General features: G+C 38.6%; 1 protein-coding gene across 1 annotated transcript; it reads left to right on the forward strand.

The window, feature by feature from the left end:
• The first annotated feature begins 2,407 nt into the window (after positions 1 to 2,407).
• Positions 2,408 to 20,247, forward strand: ZC3H15 (zinc finger CCCH-type containing 15). The gene is made up of 10 exons (XM_074967736.1): positions 2,408 to 2,675; positions 7,048 to 7,149; positions 10,428 to 10,539; positions 12,234 to 12,386; positions 13,582 to 13,673; positions 15,140 to 15,322; positions 16,211 to 16,357; positions 16,531 to 16,632; positions 16,921 to 17,047; positions 19,554 to 20,247. The coding sequence occupies exons 1-10, from the start codon at positions 2,598 to 2,600 to the stop codon at positions 19,742 to 19,744; spliced, it is 1,287 nt and encodes a 428-aa protein (XP_074823837.1). The 5' UTR covers positions 2,408 to 2,597; the 3' UTR covers positions 19,745 to 20,247.
• The last annotated feature ends 540 nt before the right edge of the window (positions 20,248 to 20,787 follow it).

Consider the following 20,787-nt stretch of genomic DNA (forward strand, 5'->3'; position numbering starts at 1 on the left):
ATGACAACAACTATACTCAAATGAGTCTGGAAGCAAGTGCAAGTAATAAGGCAAATCTCAAAAGATTTGAAATTTAGTTTTGTTTAGGAAAGCATCCTCCACAATGTGGACCTTTATCAGAACTATTAGAACCTCCCACACTTGCAAATCTGTATACGCTGGAAATCTTCTGAGAGCAGGCTCCCGATTGCCATTACGTTTTGCTTTTGGTCAGGCCCAACACACCATCAGGGTAGCCTCTTTAATTGGTTTGATATTTTAGCACATGTACTTCTAGTTTCTGATATAACCAGGAAATACAATTAATAATTAGGAAATACTCACATTACGTTTTATTATATCCACTGTACTCATGAGGGAATTAAAGCATAGTAAAATTAAGTGACTTTGGTTAAGGTTACAGAGGAAGTCTGTATTAGAGCTAGTAAAAAAATGCAACCCTAATATTTGACTAAGAGCTCAGGCTTTAAAAACATCAATTATGTGAGAATTGAGATAATATCACATAATGGTAACATTGGGGTTAGGTGCCTAACTGCATTTGTGCCTTTGAAATTCTCTCCCCCTTTGGCCCTGGTTGTCCCTTTCATGGTAAATTAATGGAAGTAATTGTTAAAAGGACCAAAACAACTTATATATACATACAATCATTATTACAGAATCAAGTTAGTTAAAATGCAAGTAAATGGGCCATATTCACCCCTCATGTAACTCCACTGAAGCTCTTTATTTCCACTACAAAACCTTTTGCCCAGATGCTGACTATTTTGTTAAGCACTAGAATAAATTGCCTAGGCAGGTTGTGTAATTTCCATCACTGGTATTTTTAAGAGCAGGTTAGACAAACGCCTATCAGGAATGGTCTCATAATACTTAGTCCTGCCACGAGTGCTGGAGACTGGACTAGATGACCTCTCGAGGTCCAGTTCTATTATTCTACTTCCCACTTTGATTGCTACATTTTTCTCTTTAGCCTCCCACAATTTTGCCCATGCCCCTTGAAACGATCCAAAATAGTACCAGAAAAAGAAAAAGCATTTGCTTTAGCCTGATCATGTACAGCCCCACTCCAAATCCCTGGCTGGGCTCCCATGCCCCTCTATATCAAATTTAAGCTCTTTGCCCACATTCAGAACTACCTAGGTCTGTTTTAGAGTAGAGCCGTGTTCGTCTGTATCTGCAAAAAGAACAGGAGTACTTGTGGCACCTTAGAGACTAACAAATTTATTTGAGCATAAGCTTTCGTGGGCTGCAGCCCACTTAATCCGATGCACAGAATGGAACATACAGTAAGAAGATATATATATACACACATACAGGAAAGGGGGAAATTGCCATACAAACTGTAAGAGGCTAATTATTTAAGATGAGCTATTATCAGAAGGAGAAAAAAAAACTTTAGTGATAATCAACATGGCCCATTTACACAGTTGACAAGACGGTGGGAGGATACTTAACACAGGGAAATAGATTCAATATGTGTAATGACCCAGCCACTCCCAGTCTCTGTTCAAACCCAAGTTAATGGTATCTAGTTTGCATATTAATTCAAGCTCAGCAGTTTCTCTTTGGAGTCTGTTTTGAAGCTTTTCTGTTGCAAAACTGCCACGCTTAAATCTATTATCACCCTTCATTCCCCAGCCAATCCAGGCCACATGCCTCACTGCTGCTTTGTCTCCCAGCCCCCCAGTCAGGTCTCCATCCTCTTTTCCCTACATCCCCTCACAAATGGGACCCTCTGTCCACCTCTCTCCTTAATATGCACTTCTTCCAAAAGCACCAGCAGGGCTGGCTTCGGGGAGAGGCGTTAGGTACTTCACCGGATAGCTGAATTTGCTGTAAATCACTGTACATTTAGGCAGCTGAGTAGGGAAAACGCATATTACTGACTGAGGGGGAAGGCGCGGGGAGGGGGTCATACGTCGCCGGAATAGCACCGTGGGCCGGAGTCCTGCCCCGCCGTGTTACAGGTCACACACCTGGGCTCCCAGGCCAGGCCGGTTTGGGCTGGCGGCAGCTCCACACCAGCGCCCGCGCAAGACGCCAGCTCCCGGGGCAGTCAGCACGAGGCCGCAAGGGAGGGCGGCGCAGGCATGTCCCCGACCCGCAGTAAGGGATCGGCCGAGGAGCGCCGGCGGAACGGGGAAGCCCCGAGCGGCTCGCGGCCCAACGCCGGCTGCACTGGCTGGGAAGGGCGGGGCGCAGGGAACCTGCTCCTTCCGCCACGGGACCGCGGCTGAGAGCGCGAGGCTCAGTCCCGCCCCGCGTGACCCCTGACCGTTCCCTCAGCAGCGGGGGAGGGAGCCGGCCAGGGCAACCTCGCCTCACCCCAGTCACGTGATTCCGGCATCGTTGGGATTTTTCGCTTGTGGGATGTATCTTTGTACGCTCTTCCCCACCTCAGATTGCGCGCGCAACCGCTTCCGCAGAGCGCCTCGGGGCAGCGGTCGTTGACGGCCTGTCGTAAACGGAATCCTTCCTTTGCTTTTTCATTGCTTGGCTTTGCGCTACGGCCCGTCGGTCCCCGCGCGCTTTCCGGCCGCGGCGCTGAGAGGACCCGAGCGAGCGCGGACAGGGGCTTGCCCCCCCTTCCCGAGATGCCCCCCAAGAAACAGGCACCTGCGGCGGGGCCCAATAAGAAGGCGGACCAGAAAAAGAAGGAGAAGATCATCGAGGTGAGGAGGGGGGCCCGGGAGGCGGCGGTGGCAGGAGCCGGGGTGGCCAGGCCCTCGGAGCCGCCTCACAGGCGCGATGGGATGGGGAGACGGAGCCGTAGCTTAGGGTGGGGGAACAGGGAGTCCATAACCGTCTCTCCCACGTCACGCCTCCGGTGTGTCTCCGCGTCGCCTCCGTATTCCGCCGGCCCCTGCTGCCCACCGCACCCCGTAGTCCCCGTCCCTGTTCCTCGGCCCCGATCCGGCCCCATCACCCTCCTCCTTCCCCCTCTCTTCTTCCCCGCCACCTGCTTGTCCTTCCCCTCGCCCTTCCCGGGCCCTTTCTGACCCCTCGCCGTCTGGGGGAGCCTTAGACCATCAACCTTAGCTTGCCGTAGAAACGGAGCTGGTCTCGGTCTTTCCTCTCCTCCCCCCGGAGAAATGGCTACTGGGCGGCCACTTCGGTTGAAACAACTTAATGAAAATGTTTTTAAATCAACAAGCTTAAAAACAAAAGTGTAGAAGATGCTGCCACCGGCTATGGAGGCGTCTCTGAGGGGACTCTGCCGCCCTTCCTCTTCCAAGGCACCAGCCACATCTGCTAACGCGTCCTTGCTTGTCCGTGGCCCTTTAACTGCTCTTTTCATTGGATCCCGTAAATAGACCAGGGTCGGTTATTTTCAGCCTGAAGATGGGTTGGTCAAAGTTTTTATTCTGACACATTAGAGCATAAGTGTTAGAAAGCTTTCAGGGCTCAGCTCTTTCAGATGTATGTCTGCAATGCCAGTCAAATCAAATCACTCTGTACGTGGATCTCAATGCAAAACTTGGCCTATCGTCTCTTGTGGCAGGGCATAATGTCAATTGATGTAATAGCCAGGAGGTAAATACTTATTTCGCAAATCTAGGCTGAATAAATTAAAGATTATTAGGTAGTAACATTTTGTGCTCTCTTCGTCCTCTAGCAATGTTTGTCATTCATAAAGCTATTCTTGACTGTTAAGAAATTTCAGTGTTTATAATTTTATTTAATAAAACTTGTAACATTTTACAGGTTCATTTGTCATTGGGCTTCCTTGTGAGTGAATATCTTCTGAAATGCTGAAAATATGACTTTTTGGGGGAGAGGAAAGAGTATAAGTAGAGAATTAAATATCTAAGCAAACTGACTGGAGATGGGTCGGGTATGTTAGATTTGGGATCTACCTACCTTAACAATTTTCCTTTTAAATACAATGCTACAAACTACCCTCACGCAATTGTTCTTTTTTTATTACACTCCTTAAACTGCTTTAGATTGTAATGATTATCTTGGAGTGCTGGTTGCTGAATTAGTAATGTTCTGGCTGAACTCTGTTATAGGAGAGTTCTAGTCCACAAAGACTCTTATTTTGTAGTTGAAAAAACAGATAAGTTATCTTTGACATTTCAAATGAGATCACAAACATGATAGTACATGTAAAGTAATGGTGTATTTAAGGGACATTCATTATATAAAATGAGGCAATAATGCCACATGTGAATCAGTCTTTTTTCGTAAGTTAGGGCATGTCTATACTACAAAATTAAGTCGACATCCATACTGTGTTCCTTCTGTCAGCTGTGTGGGTCCTCACCAGGAGCGCTTCCACTGACTTAATTCTCTGGGGCATTGAGGGGCACTGACAACTGGAGCCCCTCACTGCAGGGCTGACAGCTGGAGCCCCACCACTGGGAGGTCCTAGCTGTCAGGCCCTTGTGGGGCTGACAGCCAACAGATGATGTAAGTAACGCAGTGTCTACACTTACAAGCTTACAGTGGCACAGCTGTACCGCTGCAAGAGCGCTTGGGTAGTCGCATTATGCCAACAGGAGAGAACATAATAGCTACCACCGCTCGTTGAGCTGGTTTTATGTTTGCAGGAGAGCGTCTCCCACTGACATAGCACTGTGCACACGATGCTGAGGGCTGTGTTTGTTTTTTTTACACCCTGAATGATAAAAGTTTTGCCAACATAAGTGCTAGTGTAGACATGGCCTACGTCAACATGGTGGGCAACTTACATCAGTGGGAGTGACATTTTAGTGTAGACGCTTACAGAGTTAGGTCAACATAAGCTGCTTTACGTCGACCTAACTTTATAGTGTAGACCAGGCCTTATGTTTGTTGTATTTAAAAGCTATACATTCATTGCAAAGCAACAAATTATTAGAAATATACACCAAAAACTCACCAATCCATTATTATTATTGATGGTTAATTAGTATGTAAAACTTTGTGAGCTTGAGTGCTGGAACTATTTTTTAGTGGTTTCAATAAAAAGTAACCAATTTCTAATTTACTTAAATTTTGGTTATTTTGATAGGTGTTTTTCTTTATTAACATTTCCCAAATTGTGTTAACCAAGATGTTATCATTGGGTGACTTTTTTTTTTATTTCAGTGACTAGCAATAAAATATTTTTCTGCTTCTAATAAATAGAATTAAATCAAAGCCAAAGATAGGCTTTAAATAGACGTTGCTGTCACAGAAAAATACACTGCTGCAGATAGGAGTGTAAAGGGAGTTGTCAGGTTTTATATAAAATTTGAATGGAACTGAGATAGAAGCTCTTCCCTCCATAAACAAACTGAAAATGTAGGGAGAAAAATTGCTGCAAAGGAGTGTGAGCAGACACTTTTTTCCATGGAATGGGGGATACTCAGCAACTTTTTGGATTGAACACACAGAAAGCAGGTGCCTTTTCTTCAACAGACGCTGTTATAGTGTGAAACTTTGTAAAATACTACTTTAATGGTGTCTTACATTGGCACATGAGGAAGATGGGTGGGGAGAGGAACTACAGCAATGGAAAGGAAAACTGTTAAAAGAATGCAGGACAAGAAAGGATTACATGGATATTTTGCTGTCCTACAAAATTTTGGGGCACAAATATTCAGATAATTTGAAGACATTGATTTAATTTGGAGGACTCTTTGGTTCAGCACCTCTGGGGGAGGCAAGTGACAAGCACACCTTGCCATAACAGAAAGCAGCAGTAACGGGGAGACGCTTTTGGTTGGACACCCTAGGGCAACTGTTGCTCTTACAAAAATGCCATGGAATGGCTTTCACCAAAAAAAATAAGCAGAACCTCTACGTCCATTTTAAGGTCATATCCGCAGTTTCTGTCTTTCCCATAGCTTAGTGCATTTAACTGGGAAGCCTTTTTCTGCGGCCCAAAACTTGAAACTGGTGGTCCCAGAAAGTATTGTGTTTGAAGTACTCCTCTAGTCTATTTTCTGTTCTATCATTCTCAATAGAATAGACCAGTGTTCCTCAATCTTGTGAACATTGTGGGCCATATATGCAGCTTTCTATGTGTTCTGTGGGCTGCCTCCACACACACACACTATATATATAAATATAACTATATAATAAACATGTATGGCCCTGAGGATGTCACATGGGCCGCAGCCGTGTGCTGATTGGGCCGTAAGTGGCCCGTGAGTTGAGAACCACTGGAATAGACAATGTCTTTCTTTATTTTGTGTTACCCGTTGAACTTTACTTGGGAATAATATTGTTCCACAAGTCAAAGTTAAAGTTGTGAGTAATGCAAGCTAACCTCTTTTTAAATGAAAAGCCCTATAGGTTTTACAGATCTGTAAAATTGACTTCAGTTAGTACAGAAATCTCCAAAGGGAAAATAAAGGATTACGAGTTGTTTTGGAGCTGAGTCTCAAAATGACACGCAACTCGGATGGTAAACTGAGCTTAACAGATAGAATGTAAGCTTGTATTCTCTTCATTTTACTACTGCTGCATCATGTTATTGGTTCAGTCAATCATAACTGCCTGTTGGGATAGATTATTTAATTTACCAAATCCTTGTTGAGGTATCTTTTATTTTATCATGGTTTTTTTTATTCTTTTAATTCTGTCTCCATGCAGGCCTTCTATATTTAAATATAGACTTTTACCTCATTATTGATGTTAGACCAGATTACATCATTCAAAAACTAAATAACACTTACTGAACTGGAAGTTACAGCCATAGGGTTTTTTAATTTGTTTTAATTAAATCTTTCAATACTCTTCTTGCTCTTTCTTGACTAACAAAGAATTAACTGTAATTTCAGAATGCTGTATGCTACCTTTGAGAAATAACATGGCTTGTTTAAACTGAAAAAAATCTATTTTAATTTAAGAGCTAGTGTTTAATTTGATATAAGACCTTCAATCTTTGCCCAATGCAAGACTAAATATTGCCCATTCTGTTCCTCAGATCAAAGTAGCTTTGGGGAAATCAAGGGTGGGAATGGTATTGATAAGTTGAAAGGAACAGTACATTTTTGTTGTAACTTAAATTGAACTTTTCATAGAACTGTCCAGTAGCTGAAGCATAACTTATACAAATCTCTTCTAATTTAGGACAAAACATTTGGTCTAAAGAATAAGAAAGGAGCAAAACAGCAGAAGTTTATCAAGGCTGTGACTCATCAAGTTAAATTTGGTCAACAAAATCCAAGACAGGTAAGCACTGAATTTGTAATTATCTCTTATCAATCATAATGTCTCTCATAGACTTGTAATGAGATGTTGTTGAGATAAGATTTATTACTTCCCTAATGTATTTTGGCTTGCACAATTTTAATTTATTCAGTTGGTTTAAATTTTTTTTAAAAATAATAGCCATTTAATTGTCAGACACTAATGCTCTTTGTCATTATTGTTAAGTTAATGTTTATCTAGTTAAAGGATAACATAGTTCCAAATCTATAATTTTTTTAATGTACATTTTTAATAAAACCTGTCAACTAGTGAAGATGTTTCCATATTTAAAAAGCTTTTCAGTGGTAACAGGATTAGCAAACATTCCTATGAAATGCTTTTAATCCAAACATTGTATTATTGCACTAGTGTGTGAAAACCTGAAGGTAAATAACTACCACCTAATTATAAACAAGAGTGAAACAAAGTGGTTCTTTTTCACCTATACGGATCAGGAAGGCAGTCTTTTTGCTCCATTCCATTCTAAGGGCTAAAACATCAGAGGTGGCTAGGCAGTAATACTGGCTAGGGAGTGGAGGTTAAGTAGCAAATGTGTGGCAGTAATAGTCGATCACAAATTGAATATGAGGCAACAATGTGGTGCAATTGTGAAGAAGGCTAATATCATTCTGGGATGTAATAATAGGGGTGTTGTAAGTAAGGCACAGAATGTAACTGTCCCACTCTACTCGCTGCAGATGAGGCTTCAGGTGGCGTTGTGTGTCCAGTTGGGGGCGTCACTCTTTGAGAAATGTAGACAAACTGGAGATTTCAGAGGAGAGCAATAAAAATGATGATAGGTTTTAAAAAACTGACCTATGAGGAAGAGTTTAAAAAAAACAAACCAAAAACCTGGGTACATTTAGTCTTGAGAAAAAAAAGACCGGATAAGACTTCAAGTAAGTTAAGGGTTGTTATAAAGAGGATATTGATCAATTGTTCTCCGTGTCCGCTGAAGGTAGGACAAGAAATAGTGGGCTTAATCTCTAGCAGGGGAGATTTAGGTTAGATATTAGGAAAAACTTTCTAACTGTAAGGATCGTTAAGCACTGGAATAGGCTTCCAAGGGAGGTAATGGAAGGTTTTTAAGAACAGGTTGGACAAACACCTGCTAGGTATGGTCCTGCCTCAGGGGAAGGGTCCTGACCTATAGAGGTCTCTTCCAGCCAGAGATTTCTGTGGTTTTAGGCCACTGCCGGACATGGGACACGGCATGGGAAGGTAGGCTGCTATGTGATGGTACTGAGAATTCTTTTCTCAGGTGTCTGGGTGGGTCTTACTCACAAGACTAGGGTCTAGCTGATTGCCATACGTGGGGTCAGAAAGGAATTTTCCGCAGGTCAGATTGTCAGACACCTTGAGTTTTTTGTCTTTCTCTGCAGCATGAGGCATAGGTCGCTAGCTAGGATCATCTGTAGAGCCCTGTGAAATTCTTTTTTGGTTCGTCTCAGTTTCACAGCTGCCCACCACTGAATAGCAGTTGTAAAACTGACCAGACTTCTGATGATTTCGCTCAGTTGCTGCTTTTTGACAATGCTGTGCGCAAAAGAGAAGAATTCCTCTCAACAAAAAATGGAAACTGGGCAAGGTATATCCTTGTATGTCTTACGGACTTGCGAGGTACATCATTGTATTAGGATTAGATGTTGAAACTTTTCTCCCCAGACAGCCAGGAAACCTAGAAGTCCAGAAAGAGAACTTTCAACATCTAATCCTAATACAGTGCTGTACCTCCCAAGGCCATACCTCTGTGAATAACCCTCAAGACAGGCATGTCTTGAGGTACAAATGGAAGTGCTGTCGAGCTAAGAAACAACTTCAGCTCTAACCCTCGAGGTGTAACAAAGGTACTCTAATAAGTGTGTGTAATTTCAAAGAGTAAATCACTAAACATATTGGTTTTTATTATAGTTGACAAGTGTGGAGGTGCCATTTCATCCATCAGATGCAAAGTAGGATTGAAATAGGCTTTTCTAGATTGAATGTCATTAGAAATCAAAATTGTAAAGATACTTTAGCATCTTTTTTAGGTTGACTGTTAGCCCAGGATCAATTTACCTTTATAACTATTTTGAAAGTTAGAAATCTTGTGCATCATTTAGGGAAGAGGGGAGTCTGCTTTTAATTCTGCATTGCATCAAATTAGGCCCCTGCCTGGAAGTATCCAGACTGCAGAGCCTGAATGACAATATATTGAAAAAGAGAGAAGGACTCTTTCAAATGACTGTTTACCAATGACTTCAATTCTGACTGGGCCATTAGGTATAAAGTCCCATTAACAACTTTGGGAGGAGAATCAGGCATATTAAAACTAATTAATTGTACATGCTATTTTCCCATGTCTTCGTTCTTCTGCACCGGTCCAGGTATTGGGGTATAGGTCTTTTTTCCTACCAGCTTAAGTAACAGTGACAAATGATGATGAGGCTTGATTTTTAAACTACTAGAAGGGGAAGGCAGGTTCACAATGTCTCCCTTGTAGTCATAGAAATAGTTTTCCCTTTCTACTTTATACATTGTCTCTTCCTCACACACAGTTCAAATGAAACTAAGGTTTCCTGCCATGTACACCATCAGTTATTAACAGAACACTGTAATGCTGAAGAACTGCACACAATAAAATAAACTGTTGGCTAGGTGATGTAGATGAATAAGACCACTTTCAAAGCCAGACTTCCTGGCTGGCTGCTGTGGATACACATAAAAGGAAAGACGAAAACATACATTTTAGGGTTTTAATAGTAGAGTCTCTACCTCTTTGGATTTTGGGCAAGAGTAACTGGGCTGAGTGTTGGCGCTGGGTCTTTAATTCAGTTATTCCTCTACTGTGACAGTTTATGTTTGCTAGAGTCCTGCTAGAAGATGGCTGTCCTGTGCCAGCAATGACACTTATTTCCTGATTTCCTATTCCATAAATGTGGAACAAAAATAGAAAAGGGTCCTTCAATCATATTAGTATATCTTAGCCCTTAGTATATCTTATCTTAAAGTGTTAGCTGTTAATTTCTTTCCTCTTTTGGTTTGAAATGTATTTTAGCTCTTCCTAACATTTGCTAGATATTGCACTCTGGCCATTAATACAAGGAAATATTAGGAAAAGAATAATGCTGACACCTCCTAAATCCGTGACTGTCGTTCTATATGACATATAATTAATATTGCATGCTATGTTATCTTCGAAGCTGTAGTGCACAGATTGTGAATAATTTCACGGTTCTAAATATCCTTTACCAATCACTTCAAATCTGGGATTATTATAGGCTGCTCAGGCTGAAGGTGACAAGAAATTAAAGAAGGATGATAAGAAGAAAGAATTACAGGAACTAAATGAACTCTTCAAACCTGTAGTTGCTGCCCAGAAAATTAGTAAAGGTAAACTAAGAGTAATGTAACATTTTAGTTTGTAGCTAATTCTGTTAGTATTTTATATAGTTCACATTAAAAAAAGTATTTAAAATGTCAGTTTTCCTATCTATAAGCAAGCAGTTCTAACTTTTTTATTTTAAAAATTCCATTCTGTTAACAAATAAAACTAAAATGGATATGAAGGGTTATATTATGTGATCTTTTAATGCTAACCACTGTGAGGTCATAATGTCATTGATCTGAGTACGGAAATCTGCTCTGATTTCAATGGAGATTTCTTCATTAACATTGGCAGGCTGAAGGAGCAGATTCTGTGCTGCATCCAGTTTTTACTGGGTACAGTAGAGTTGGGGGTGGAGGGCTGTTAGAACCAGTTGCGGTTCCCCAATTCTCTGCCCTGGAGATTGCTAGAGTGTAGTACACTCACTCTAACACTGTCCTTCTCTGAAATTGTCCCTGTGCCAGAGGCTGCAGTGAACTGGTTTTACAGGCTCCATGCCAGTTGTAGACTCCGTGCTCCAGGGGCCTTGCATATAGTTTTCATTTTCTGTGTGCTGCCCTTTAGTGTTCAGTGGTGTCTATTTCTTTGTAAAAGTATAACAATTTGATTATTTTATTTATGTAAGTAAGGAACACTTTAAATTAGCATTATCCCCATTTTACAGAGTGGGAAAACAGTCATGGTTGTTGTGTCTTAGGCTAGATCTATACTACAAAGTTTTCTGAGCATAGCTATGTTGGTCATGGGTGTGAGAAAAACCACACCCTTTATCTGACCTAGCTATGCCAGCCAAAACCCCAGTGTACATACAGCTACGCCAACAAGAGTGCTTCTGTTTGCATAGCTAACTTTGTTTGGGGAGCTGGTGGTAATATACCACCAGGAAGAACTTCTTCTGTTGGCATATACTGCACCTGGACTAGGGGAATCTGCCAGTAGAGCTATAATGTAATGTGCCAATGTAACTATCAGCAGAGCCTGTATAATGTAGACTAGCCCTTAGGTATCAGATCATTGGCCAAATCAAACTTTTTTTTTTTGCGCCTGACATTCAGTACCCCACCCTAACCATAAACATCACTGCCTCATTAAGACTAAATCCTAATAGTTTCATTGCTATAGTAATACATCCCATAGCAGTGGTTCAGTGCCTGTGTAAATGTTTGATATTTCCATTAACTATGTTGCTCTGGAGCTAGCTGGTTGCCACTGAAAATATCATGGCTTATGAATCAATATTGGAATTAAGTACAAGAAACTTGATTAACCCAGCTGATAGTTTTAAAGTGAATTTGATTCTTGAATTAGTACCTATTGTAATAAGCTGAGAGTAGGTCACATGCATTACTTAAGCCACACATTGATGCCAGATTTTCTTAAATATCAAAATGCCTTTAAATCTGGACATTTAAAACAAACCTAACAACAAAGTAGGTACGGAAGCATACATACATGAAAGACAGCAGCGTGGTAGTGGTATTGAAGCAGACTGAGAGAAGTTAGTGATGGTAATTGTATTGTGAATAGCTTCCAGGTTTTTTTTAAATTAACTTTGAATTTCTATGCTCTACTGTTTGGTGTTTAAAAACTGAAATGTTGCGTTTAATGCTTTTTGAAAAAAATGTGGTAAATCATTTTAAATGTGACTTAGTGTTTTGCCTGGAAACCGTACTAAAATACTAAATTTCATATGACACAGGTGCAGATCCCAAATCAGTAGTTTGTGCTTTCTTCAAGCAAGGACAGTGCACTAAAGGAGATAAGTGCAAGTTTTCTCATGATTTGTCTTTGGAGAGAAAGTGTGAAAAACGCAGTGTTTACATTGATGCAAGAGATGAAGATCTTGAAAAAGGTATGTTCCTTCTGGAAAATAACTGCCAACATACTTTTCAGGTGCCAAAGTTCTAATAATAAGTTCATAAGCTCTTTGGACCAGGAATAGTCTTCTTGTTCTGTTTATACAATGCGTAGCACAATCAGGTCGTGGCCTATGGCTGGGACTTCTAGGTGGTTGCTAATACAAATAATCTTGAGCTGACTTAAAAAAGAAAAATCACTCAACTTCTTACCTGCAAGAGAATTTTTTCTAGTCCCTATTTTGATGGATTAGTATAATAAAGACAATGCACTACAGGGCAGCAGTCCTTAAACTCTGGTGGTGTGGAATATTTACAATATAGAGGTGGCAAGTCATATAGAATTGGCTCCTTTTAGTTTCCAATTGCTTCTAAAATACCCAGGCTTTAGAAAAAGCAAATGAACTGCAACTTATGTTTTTTGCACATATGCTATTAGTAGTAGCCTAATGTGTTTGAACAGTATTTTAAATTCAGGTTGCTTGGGAAGCTTCTGTCTGTGGCTTCATTTCCCATCAGCACTGATCAGTCAAAAATAGAGTGTTGTTTGGCTTTGCACTTTTGCTCAGCATGGGTTAGAGAGCTACACTAAGACAGGTCAATTTTCTTTTATGGTTGTCATGCACTAACACAGTGTTGTATGCCATTCCTGCTGGGTAATGTTTTAACCTTTTGACACACTGAAGTGGTGTACCAGGACCACACATATGGTTTCATTGCTCTTGTTAGTGTTCCAACCCTTCACAGCCTCTTTTCTTTAATGGCTGCTTCTTGTGTATCACCAAAGATGATAAAGAACTTCCTACCTTGACTTATATCTGTCAGCCTCTCTTCTCCTCCTCATGTGTATGTTTGAGCTGTCTTCCCCCTACCTCCTTCCTGGGCACCATCCCACCTACTGTTCCATGTTTCCTTTTTTTGGAAACATGAGTTTATGTGGAGGTAGAGGTGTAAATTCTTTTAAATGCTCTCGAAGAAGTTTTAAAGTACTTTTTACAAATAAATAAAAGCATGTGAGGCTTTGAAGATCCTCTTTATTAAAATCATAATTAAGAACCTAAACTTGACAGTATTGCTTTTCCTTTACTGCAGTTAAACTGCAGAATCCAAAGCAGTTTGATTGTGAGGTTTGGTATTTTAGTTATAATTTGAGATGTAAGTGAAACCAACTTTTTTACTATTTATATCTAGATACAATGGATAATTGGGATGAGAAAAAGCTGGAAGAGGTGGTGAACAAGAAGCATGGTGAGGCGGAAAAGAAAAAACCCAAAACTCAAATAGTATGTCCTTTTCTTTAATTGAGTTGCAGTAGTTATTAGCTATCATTAGAGAGAATTAAATTTGGAAAGGTACTGGATTTTTCTACTAGAATATCTTGAAATCTTTATTTGAATATTATAAAGGCTTTTTGAGGATAAAGGTTGACTTGCATTATTCTATCATCTTGACATAGTTCTGAAATAAGCAAGGCTCTTTTATAATTATAAATATATACTTTTATGTGCATATTTGGGTATGAGAAGCATCTTTTTCTAAGATAGAAATGATTTCATAAACAGTATGAAGAGTAATCCTGGTACATTACTGGACGTAATTTGACTACCCACTTTCAAGATTTAAGTGTTCATAGTTAGATATGCCAATAGGATTACTTATGTGATTGATTCTCTTGCACATCTTACCTTTTTGATTGTGAACCTAAGATGCTAATAGATTAATAGATGGGAATAAAGAAATATTCTAACCATGAGTGCCCTACATCAGTGCATACAGTTTAATCTTTTCTGTAATGCTAAGTCTAAAAAAAATCACTAGAAGGGATTTTCTAGTATTTAGGGCTCCAAAACTATGGGATATTTTAAATTGGGACCTTAATTTTATCTTGCCTTAACTAGCATCAGTTTAAATCTTTAATATTTTATACCTTTGTGTTTTTCACTCTTTTAATTCCACATTGTTATCCATACAAACTAAAAATACAAGAAAATGGTGGTTGTATTCATGCTATGTTATTTCACAATAACTAAATATAATTCATGACACAGTTGGAAGTGAAATGTGAAAGAACAGCTTGGGATCTATAGTAAAATTAATACATTCTTGTTAAAGTTGCCAGATTCACGGCTCTGGCAACTGAAGTGTTCTGTGTAGAGATGGGTGTACGACTGCAGCAAGAATGCATGCTGTCCCTTTAGTGTGCTTCAAAACTTGACCTGGAACGGAGAACCTCCAAGGTTGAAAGGGTCGTAGAGTATAGTCTCCATTCTCATTACATTCTTGTTGTATCAGTGTGAAACTGCCAAAAACATACAAAACCATGGCCTCTTTTTAAATTAAATTAAAATCTAGAAGACCTGACCAACTCGCTTCACACAGAGACACTGGATTTATACCACTAGACAATCAATCACTAGTCCTTTAAGCCATATGTTCCCCCAAATTTGAGAAACCTTAACAGAAAAAGCTGCTGAAAACCTTAAATGTAGTTTTTTATTTAAATACATTAATCAGTTGTACTCTTTTGACATTTGTCCATTGTTCTTTAGTCCAAATACATTCAAAAATATTTCTTCTTGGGACTTCTGTTTGAATGGTAGCTCAGAAATGTAATATAACTAGCTGTGATTTACTGACCATTGTTGTAATACTGTTCCTGAGTTAATGTGACAAACTAACTTTACCAGTGTAGGTAGCTGGGGAGGAGAAGGTAGGATTCAGGGGTAATAACCACTGTTGTTTAATACAGGTCTGCAAGTATTTTCTTGATGCTATCGAAAACAACAAATATGGCTGGTTTTGGGTTTGTCCTGGTGGAGGAGACAACTGTATGTACCGTCATGCTCTCCCTCCTGGCTTTGTACTAAAAAAAGACAAAAAGAAGGAGGAAAAGGAAGATGAAGTTTCTTTAGAAGATCTAATAGAAAGAGAGGTAAGGTAATAGCTAACTCAGTCATTCAAGCCTGAATATTACATGGTTTAATTATTTTTAACAAAGTATTCTGAAAAGAGGCACATGTTCAAAATTCTCTTCTAGTAACAGAGTAAAAAAAAAAAAAAAAATGGTACTCACTGATGTTTGTATCCACTTGGGCGTTAGAGTGAAATATACTCAGTGATTCTTTGAAAATAATCAAGTCTTTCTTTTGAAACTGTTAATTTCTCCAGTTTATTCACCAGATAAGAATACAAAGTAAAGTTTAACTGAATATTTACCTCTAGAGGGCAGCAATGTTTTAGGTCAGAATTTTGACTTGTAATACTGAAATGCAGCTTCTGAGAATAGTAGGCACTATTGAAGACTGGGTTTCTGTGTGTGTAGTTTTTTTTGCCTTAAGCTGGTAGACAAAATCAGGGAATTGAAAAGATTGAAACCAGAAGAAAAATGTAGTGGTGTTTGTGCTTACTATTTAAAAGGAACTTGGGAATTTTTTAATAATATCTCTTCTAAAGCCAGGACAAGTGTTGCCGTTGAAAGTGACACCTTTAGTTCATTCCGTTGATATTTTAAGGTTGCACATAACCATCATTTCTTAAATATTGCCAGGTTACCTATAGTAGTAGAATAGGTTTGGATGTAGCCTATTGAAACTTTTCTTTGAGTCAAACAATCTCAAATTTGACTGCATGAATGCATGTTTATTATTAGTAAGAAAGTCAAAAGAAAAATCTCACTAAGTATTTCTAATGTACAGAAAAATCTTAAGAGGGAATGATTTTAAGAGACAGTTTCTTAATTTGTGAAGAAAAACTTGCCCTATTGTATTGTAGATAATTGTGTTCACAAAGATTGATTAAATCTAATGCCTTTATTGCACAGCGTGCTGCCTTAGGACCAAACATTACCAAAATCACCCTAGAGTCTTTTCTTGCATGGAAGAAAAGAAAAAGACAAGAAAAAATTGACAAGGCTGAACAAGATATGGAACGGAGGAAAGCAGATTTTAAAGCTGGCAAAGCACTGGTGGTATGTTCTCCACTCAAATACTACTACTTGTAAGAGGAAAGAGTGAAATACACTTTATAATGAGGTAGCTGGCCTGAAATTAAGCCGTGTGTATTTTCTTTTATTCTCTAAATTGCAGTACAGATAACATTTAGTGTTGTTTGAATATGTCTGTCTTGCTTCTCCATGGATAGATCAGCGGACGTGAAGTATTTGAGTTCCGGCCGGAGTTGGTTGATGCCGATGATGAAGAAGCAGACGACACTAATTATATTCAAGGATCAAGTGAAGATGAGGTAAAGAAGCAAATATTAACTCTCTTTAACTACCTCATATTGCTTTTAACCATTTAAAATTTAGAGACTAACTTTTTGGTTTTGATAGGCTTCCATAATAAAAGTAATAATTATTAAATTTGAGATGCTTGGCTAGTACTTAAATAGTAGGCGCCCTTTTTAGTTTGCTGTTACTTAGACTGAACAAAATAAAACCTTCAGAAAGAAAAGTTGATGTCAAATGTAAAATTAACAAATCAGTTGCAGGAAAGTAATGATTAATGCAAAGAAAATAACTTTGTTTTTCAGGTTGAAGATCTTGTGAGGATAAATGATGTAGACTTGAACCTGTATGTCCCAAAGGATGTAGATGAGACTGGTATTACTGTGGCTAGTCTTGAGCGATTCAGCACATACACTTCAATGGAAAAAGATGGTAAGTTCACTGTTTACACATAACTAAGTTAACAGATACATTACATTGAAGTAATGTTAAAGGTTTTCCAATACCCACAAAGAGAGAGGCTCTGAAGAAATGTTCGATAGATTTGTATAATGCTTATTGCCATAGTATCTTAATGCTGCTTACATATTGTGTTCTGAAAATACAGAAGAACTATATTTTCTAGTATAGGGGAAAGGAATTGCTGTAGGCAGGTTTTTTTGTTTGTTTGTTTTTAATTAAATAAATGCCCTGTGTTTTGACCTCTAGTTAATATTTACAGTCATTTCTACTACAGTATTTGTTTAAGTTTTAAGTGACTTAAAAGTTAATGTCTTGAAACTGGGAAAGGAAACACCTTTCTTTACACTTTCCTATTTTAGTAAATAAGTGAATGAATGATGACTCCAAAATCTGTAAGTTTACCTTAAACTTGTTAGCTAACTTTTTACGGCAAGTACTTCATCTTACTATGTATTTGTACAGCAGCTACCAAATAAAAGTCTGATCCTGATTGACCTTTCTGGACTTTAAATACAGCATTGAATAATAGTAATAACAAGGGCTGTCAAGTGATTAAAAAAATTAATTGTGATTAATAGTGCTGTTAATAATACAATACCATTTATTTAAATACTTTTTTGATGTTTTCTACATTTTCAAATATATTGATTTCAGTTACAACACAGAACACAAAGTGTACAGTGCTCACTTTATTTTTGATTACAAGTATTTGCACTGTAAAAAAACAAGGAATAGTATTTTTCAATTCACCTAATACAAGTACTGTAGTGCAGTTTCTTTTTCATGAAAGTTGAACTTACAAACGTAGAATTATGTACAAAAACCTGCACTCAAAAATAGAACAATGTAAAATTTTAGAGCCGGCAAGTCCATCCAGTCCTACTTCTTGTTCAGCCAATTGCTCAGACAAACAAGTCTGTTTACATTTCCAGGAGATAATGCTGCCCGCTTCCTGTTTACAATGTCACCTGAAAGTGAGAATAGGCATTCTCATGGCACTGTTGTAGCTGCTGTCGCAAGATATTTACGTGCCAGATGCACTAAAGTTTCATATGTCCCTTCATGCTTCAACCACCATTCCAAGGGACATGCGTCCATGCTGACGACAGGTTCTGCTCAATAACAGTCCAAAGCAATGTGGACCGATGCATGTTCATTTTCATTATCTGAGTCAGATGCCACCAGCAGAAGATTGATTTTCGTTTTTGGTGGTTCAAGGTTCTGTAGTTTCTGCATTGGAGTGTTGCTCTTTTAAGACTTCTGAAAACGTTCTCCACACCTTGTCCCTCTTAGATTTTGGAGGGCACTTCAGATTCTTAAACCTTGGGTTGAGTGCTGTAGCTATCTTCAGAAATCTTACATTGGTACCTTCTTTGCATTTTGTCAAATCTGCAATGACAGTGTTCTTAAAATGAACAGCATGTGCTGGGTCATCATCTGAGACTGTTATATCATGAAATATATGGCAGAATGCAGGTAAAAAAGAGCAGGGGACATAAAATTGTCCCCCAAGGAGTTCAGTCACAAATTTAATTAATGCATTATTTTTTTACTGAGCGTCATCAGCATGGAAGTATGTCCTCTGGAATGGTGGCTGAAGCATGAAGGGGCATATGAATGTTTAGCATTCCTGGCACGTAAATACCTTGCGATGCCAGCTACAACAGTGCCATGAGAACGCCTGTTATCGCTTTCTGGTGACATTGTCAATAAGAAGAGGGCAGCATTATCCCCTGTAAATGTAAACAAACTTGTTTGTCTTAGCGATTGGCTGAACAAAAAGTAGGACTGAGTGGACTTGTAGGCTCTGAAGTTTTACATTGTTTTTTTATGGAGTGTAATTATGTAACAAAATATCTATATTTATAAGTTGCACTTTCATGACAAAGGGGTTGCACTACAGTACTTGCATGAGGTGAATGGAAAAATACTATTTCTTTTGTTTATCATTTTTACAGTGCAAATATTTGTAATAAAAATGTACACTTTGATTCAATTACAACACAGAATACAATATATATGAAAATATAGAAAAACATCCAAAATATTTATTTTCAATTGGTATTTCTGTTAACAGTGCGATTTAAAACTGCGATTAATCATGATTAATTTTTTTGAGTTAATTGCGTGAGTTAACTGCGATTAATCGACAGCCCTAGTAATAACTTAATAGTATGAACCAGCTGGTGAGGACAGGAGTTGTAAAAAAATCTTTTGCATTTATGCACACCTTTGTTCACTTGCAACTGTTAAAAACCCAGTCCTGCAAGCACACAAGTAGTCCTATTGAGTTCAGTGGGATGAATTGCATTAGTAGGTGCCGCATATGTAAGTCGTAGTAGAATAGCTGTATGGCAGCATTTTTGCATCAAAACATGGGTGTGTATTCTTCAAGCATGGACCCTAGTTGGTGTTGATAGATTGACTGTAAGAATTTTGTAACATTAATAGACGTAAGAATTGTTTTTATTTTCAGATAACAAATTAAGTGAAGCTTCAGGAGGTGGAATAGAGAATGGGGAGCAAAGTGATTCAGAAGAAAACGAGGCAGAAGGAGAACAGGAAAATGGAGTAATAGATGCAGTTCCTGTTGATGAAAATCTTTTTACTGGAGAGGACTTGGATGAACTAGAAGAAGAATTAAACACTCTTGATTTAGAAGAATGAACAAACAAATGCAATAAGAAAATTGAAGTCTACCTTACAAAGTGAAAACTGACTACATCATTTTTTCATCTAGAATTCTTAAACAGGATGTTTGTGGTTTCCCCAGCTGATTCTGGAGGGCACATCAAAAAACAGAAGTACTTTCCTTCAGTTTCCTTTACTCCACTCTTGACTACATCTCATAGTAAAATATTCAGATTAGTTAATAATTGAATTGAGAGCTGTCATCGCAGAAAATGAGATGTAATTTTGAACTAAAAGTAGGAAGCATAAATGAGTTAAGTGGATTTATTACTACCAGGTGTAGTACACAGTCAAAATGAACATCCTTTTCACCAGAACTGCATTTGTTAATAAGTAATTTTGAGTTGATTTAGAAACGGCCTAAAATATTTGAGCAATGTACTCTAAATGGAGCTGATACAGATTAAGATGTTCATGCTCCAGTAGGTATTGATATGCTTTACTTCTTCAGCTGGATGCTAAAGATGTGGATTCGTGAGTTGATAAGGCGTCAGCTATGGTGGCCTCTGTTTAAAATGTTTTAAACTTTCCCTACACCTTTTGACAACAAGGTTGTAAATAAAGACTGTCAACTTTAAAATCATTATGTTGACTTTTCTTTACATCAATGTGTGACAAATTGTAAATAAAATATATTTTGTATGATATAGTGAGTAAATATGTTCCCTCTAGTCATGATCAAGAAGTTTCAGCTAAAGGAGTGGCTAGTTGCAGATAGCTTTCAAGCCCTAGACCTCCATGCAGAAGAATTCTAAATGGCATATTATCTTTCATCTTTCCCTGCAATAAAACTGTAATAGAATTAATATGACATGCTATACAGTTCACTTACCTGTCGTCGCATCTTATTCTTGGCCATATTTGTACATTGCCCTTGGCCATATTTGTACATTGTCTAGATTGGCAGCTTTTCATGGTGGGGATCTTGTCTTCATATGTCTATAAAGCACTTAGCATACGTTTGGCACTATACAAATTATAAACCAGAATATATAATTAGTACTGTCTGCATCTCCAAA

Source organism: Natator depressus, chromosome 11, assembly GCF_965152275.1.
Source record: "Natator depressus isolate rNatDep1 chromosome 11, rNatDep2.hap1, whole genome shotgun sequence".
In the NCBI taxonomy this organism is placed as follows: domain Eukaryota; kingdom Metazoa; phylum Chordata; order Testudines; family Cheloniidae; genus Natator; species Natator depressus.

Coding starts and splice junctions, on each gene's coding strand:
- ZC3H15 (XM_074967736.1), top strand. CDS start 2,598: ATGCCCCCCAAGAAACAGGCACCTGCGGCGGGGCCCAATAAGAAGGCG. Junction 2,676..7,047: donor AGAAGGAGAAGATCATCGAG/GTGAGGAGGGGG, acceptor CTTCTAATTTAG/GACAAAACATTTGGTCTAAA. Junction 7,150..10,427: donor GTCAACAAAATCCAAGACAG/GTAAGCACTGAA, acceptor GGATTATTATAG/GCTGCTCAGGCTGAAGGTGA.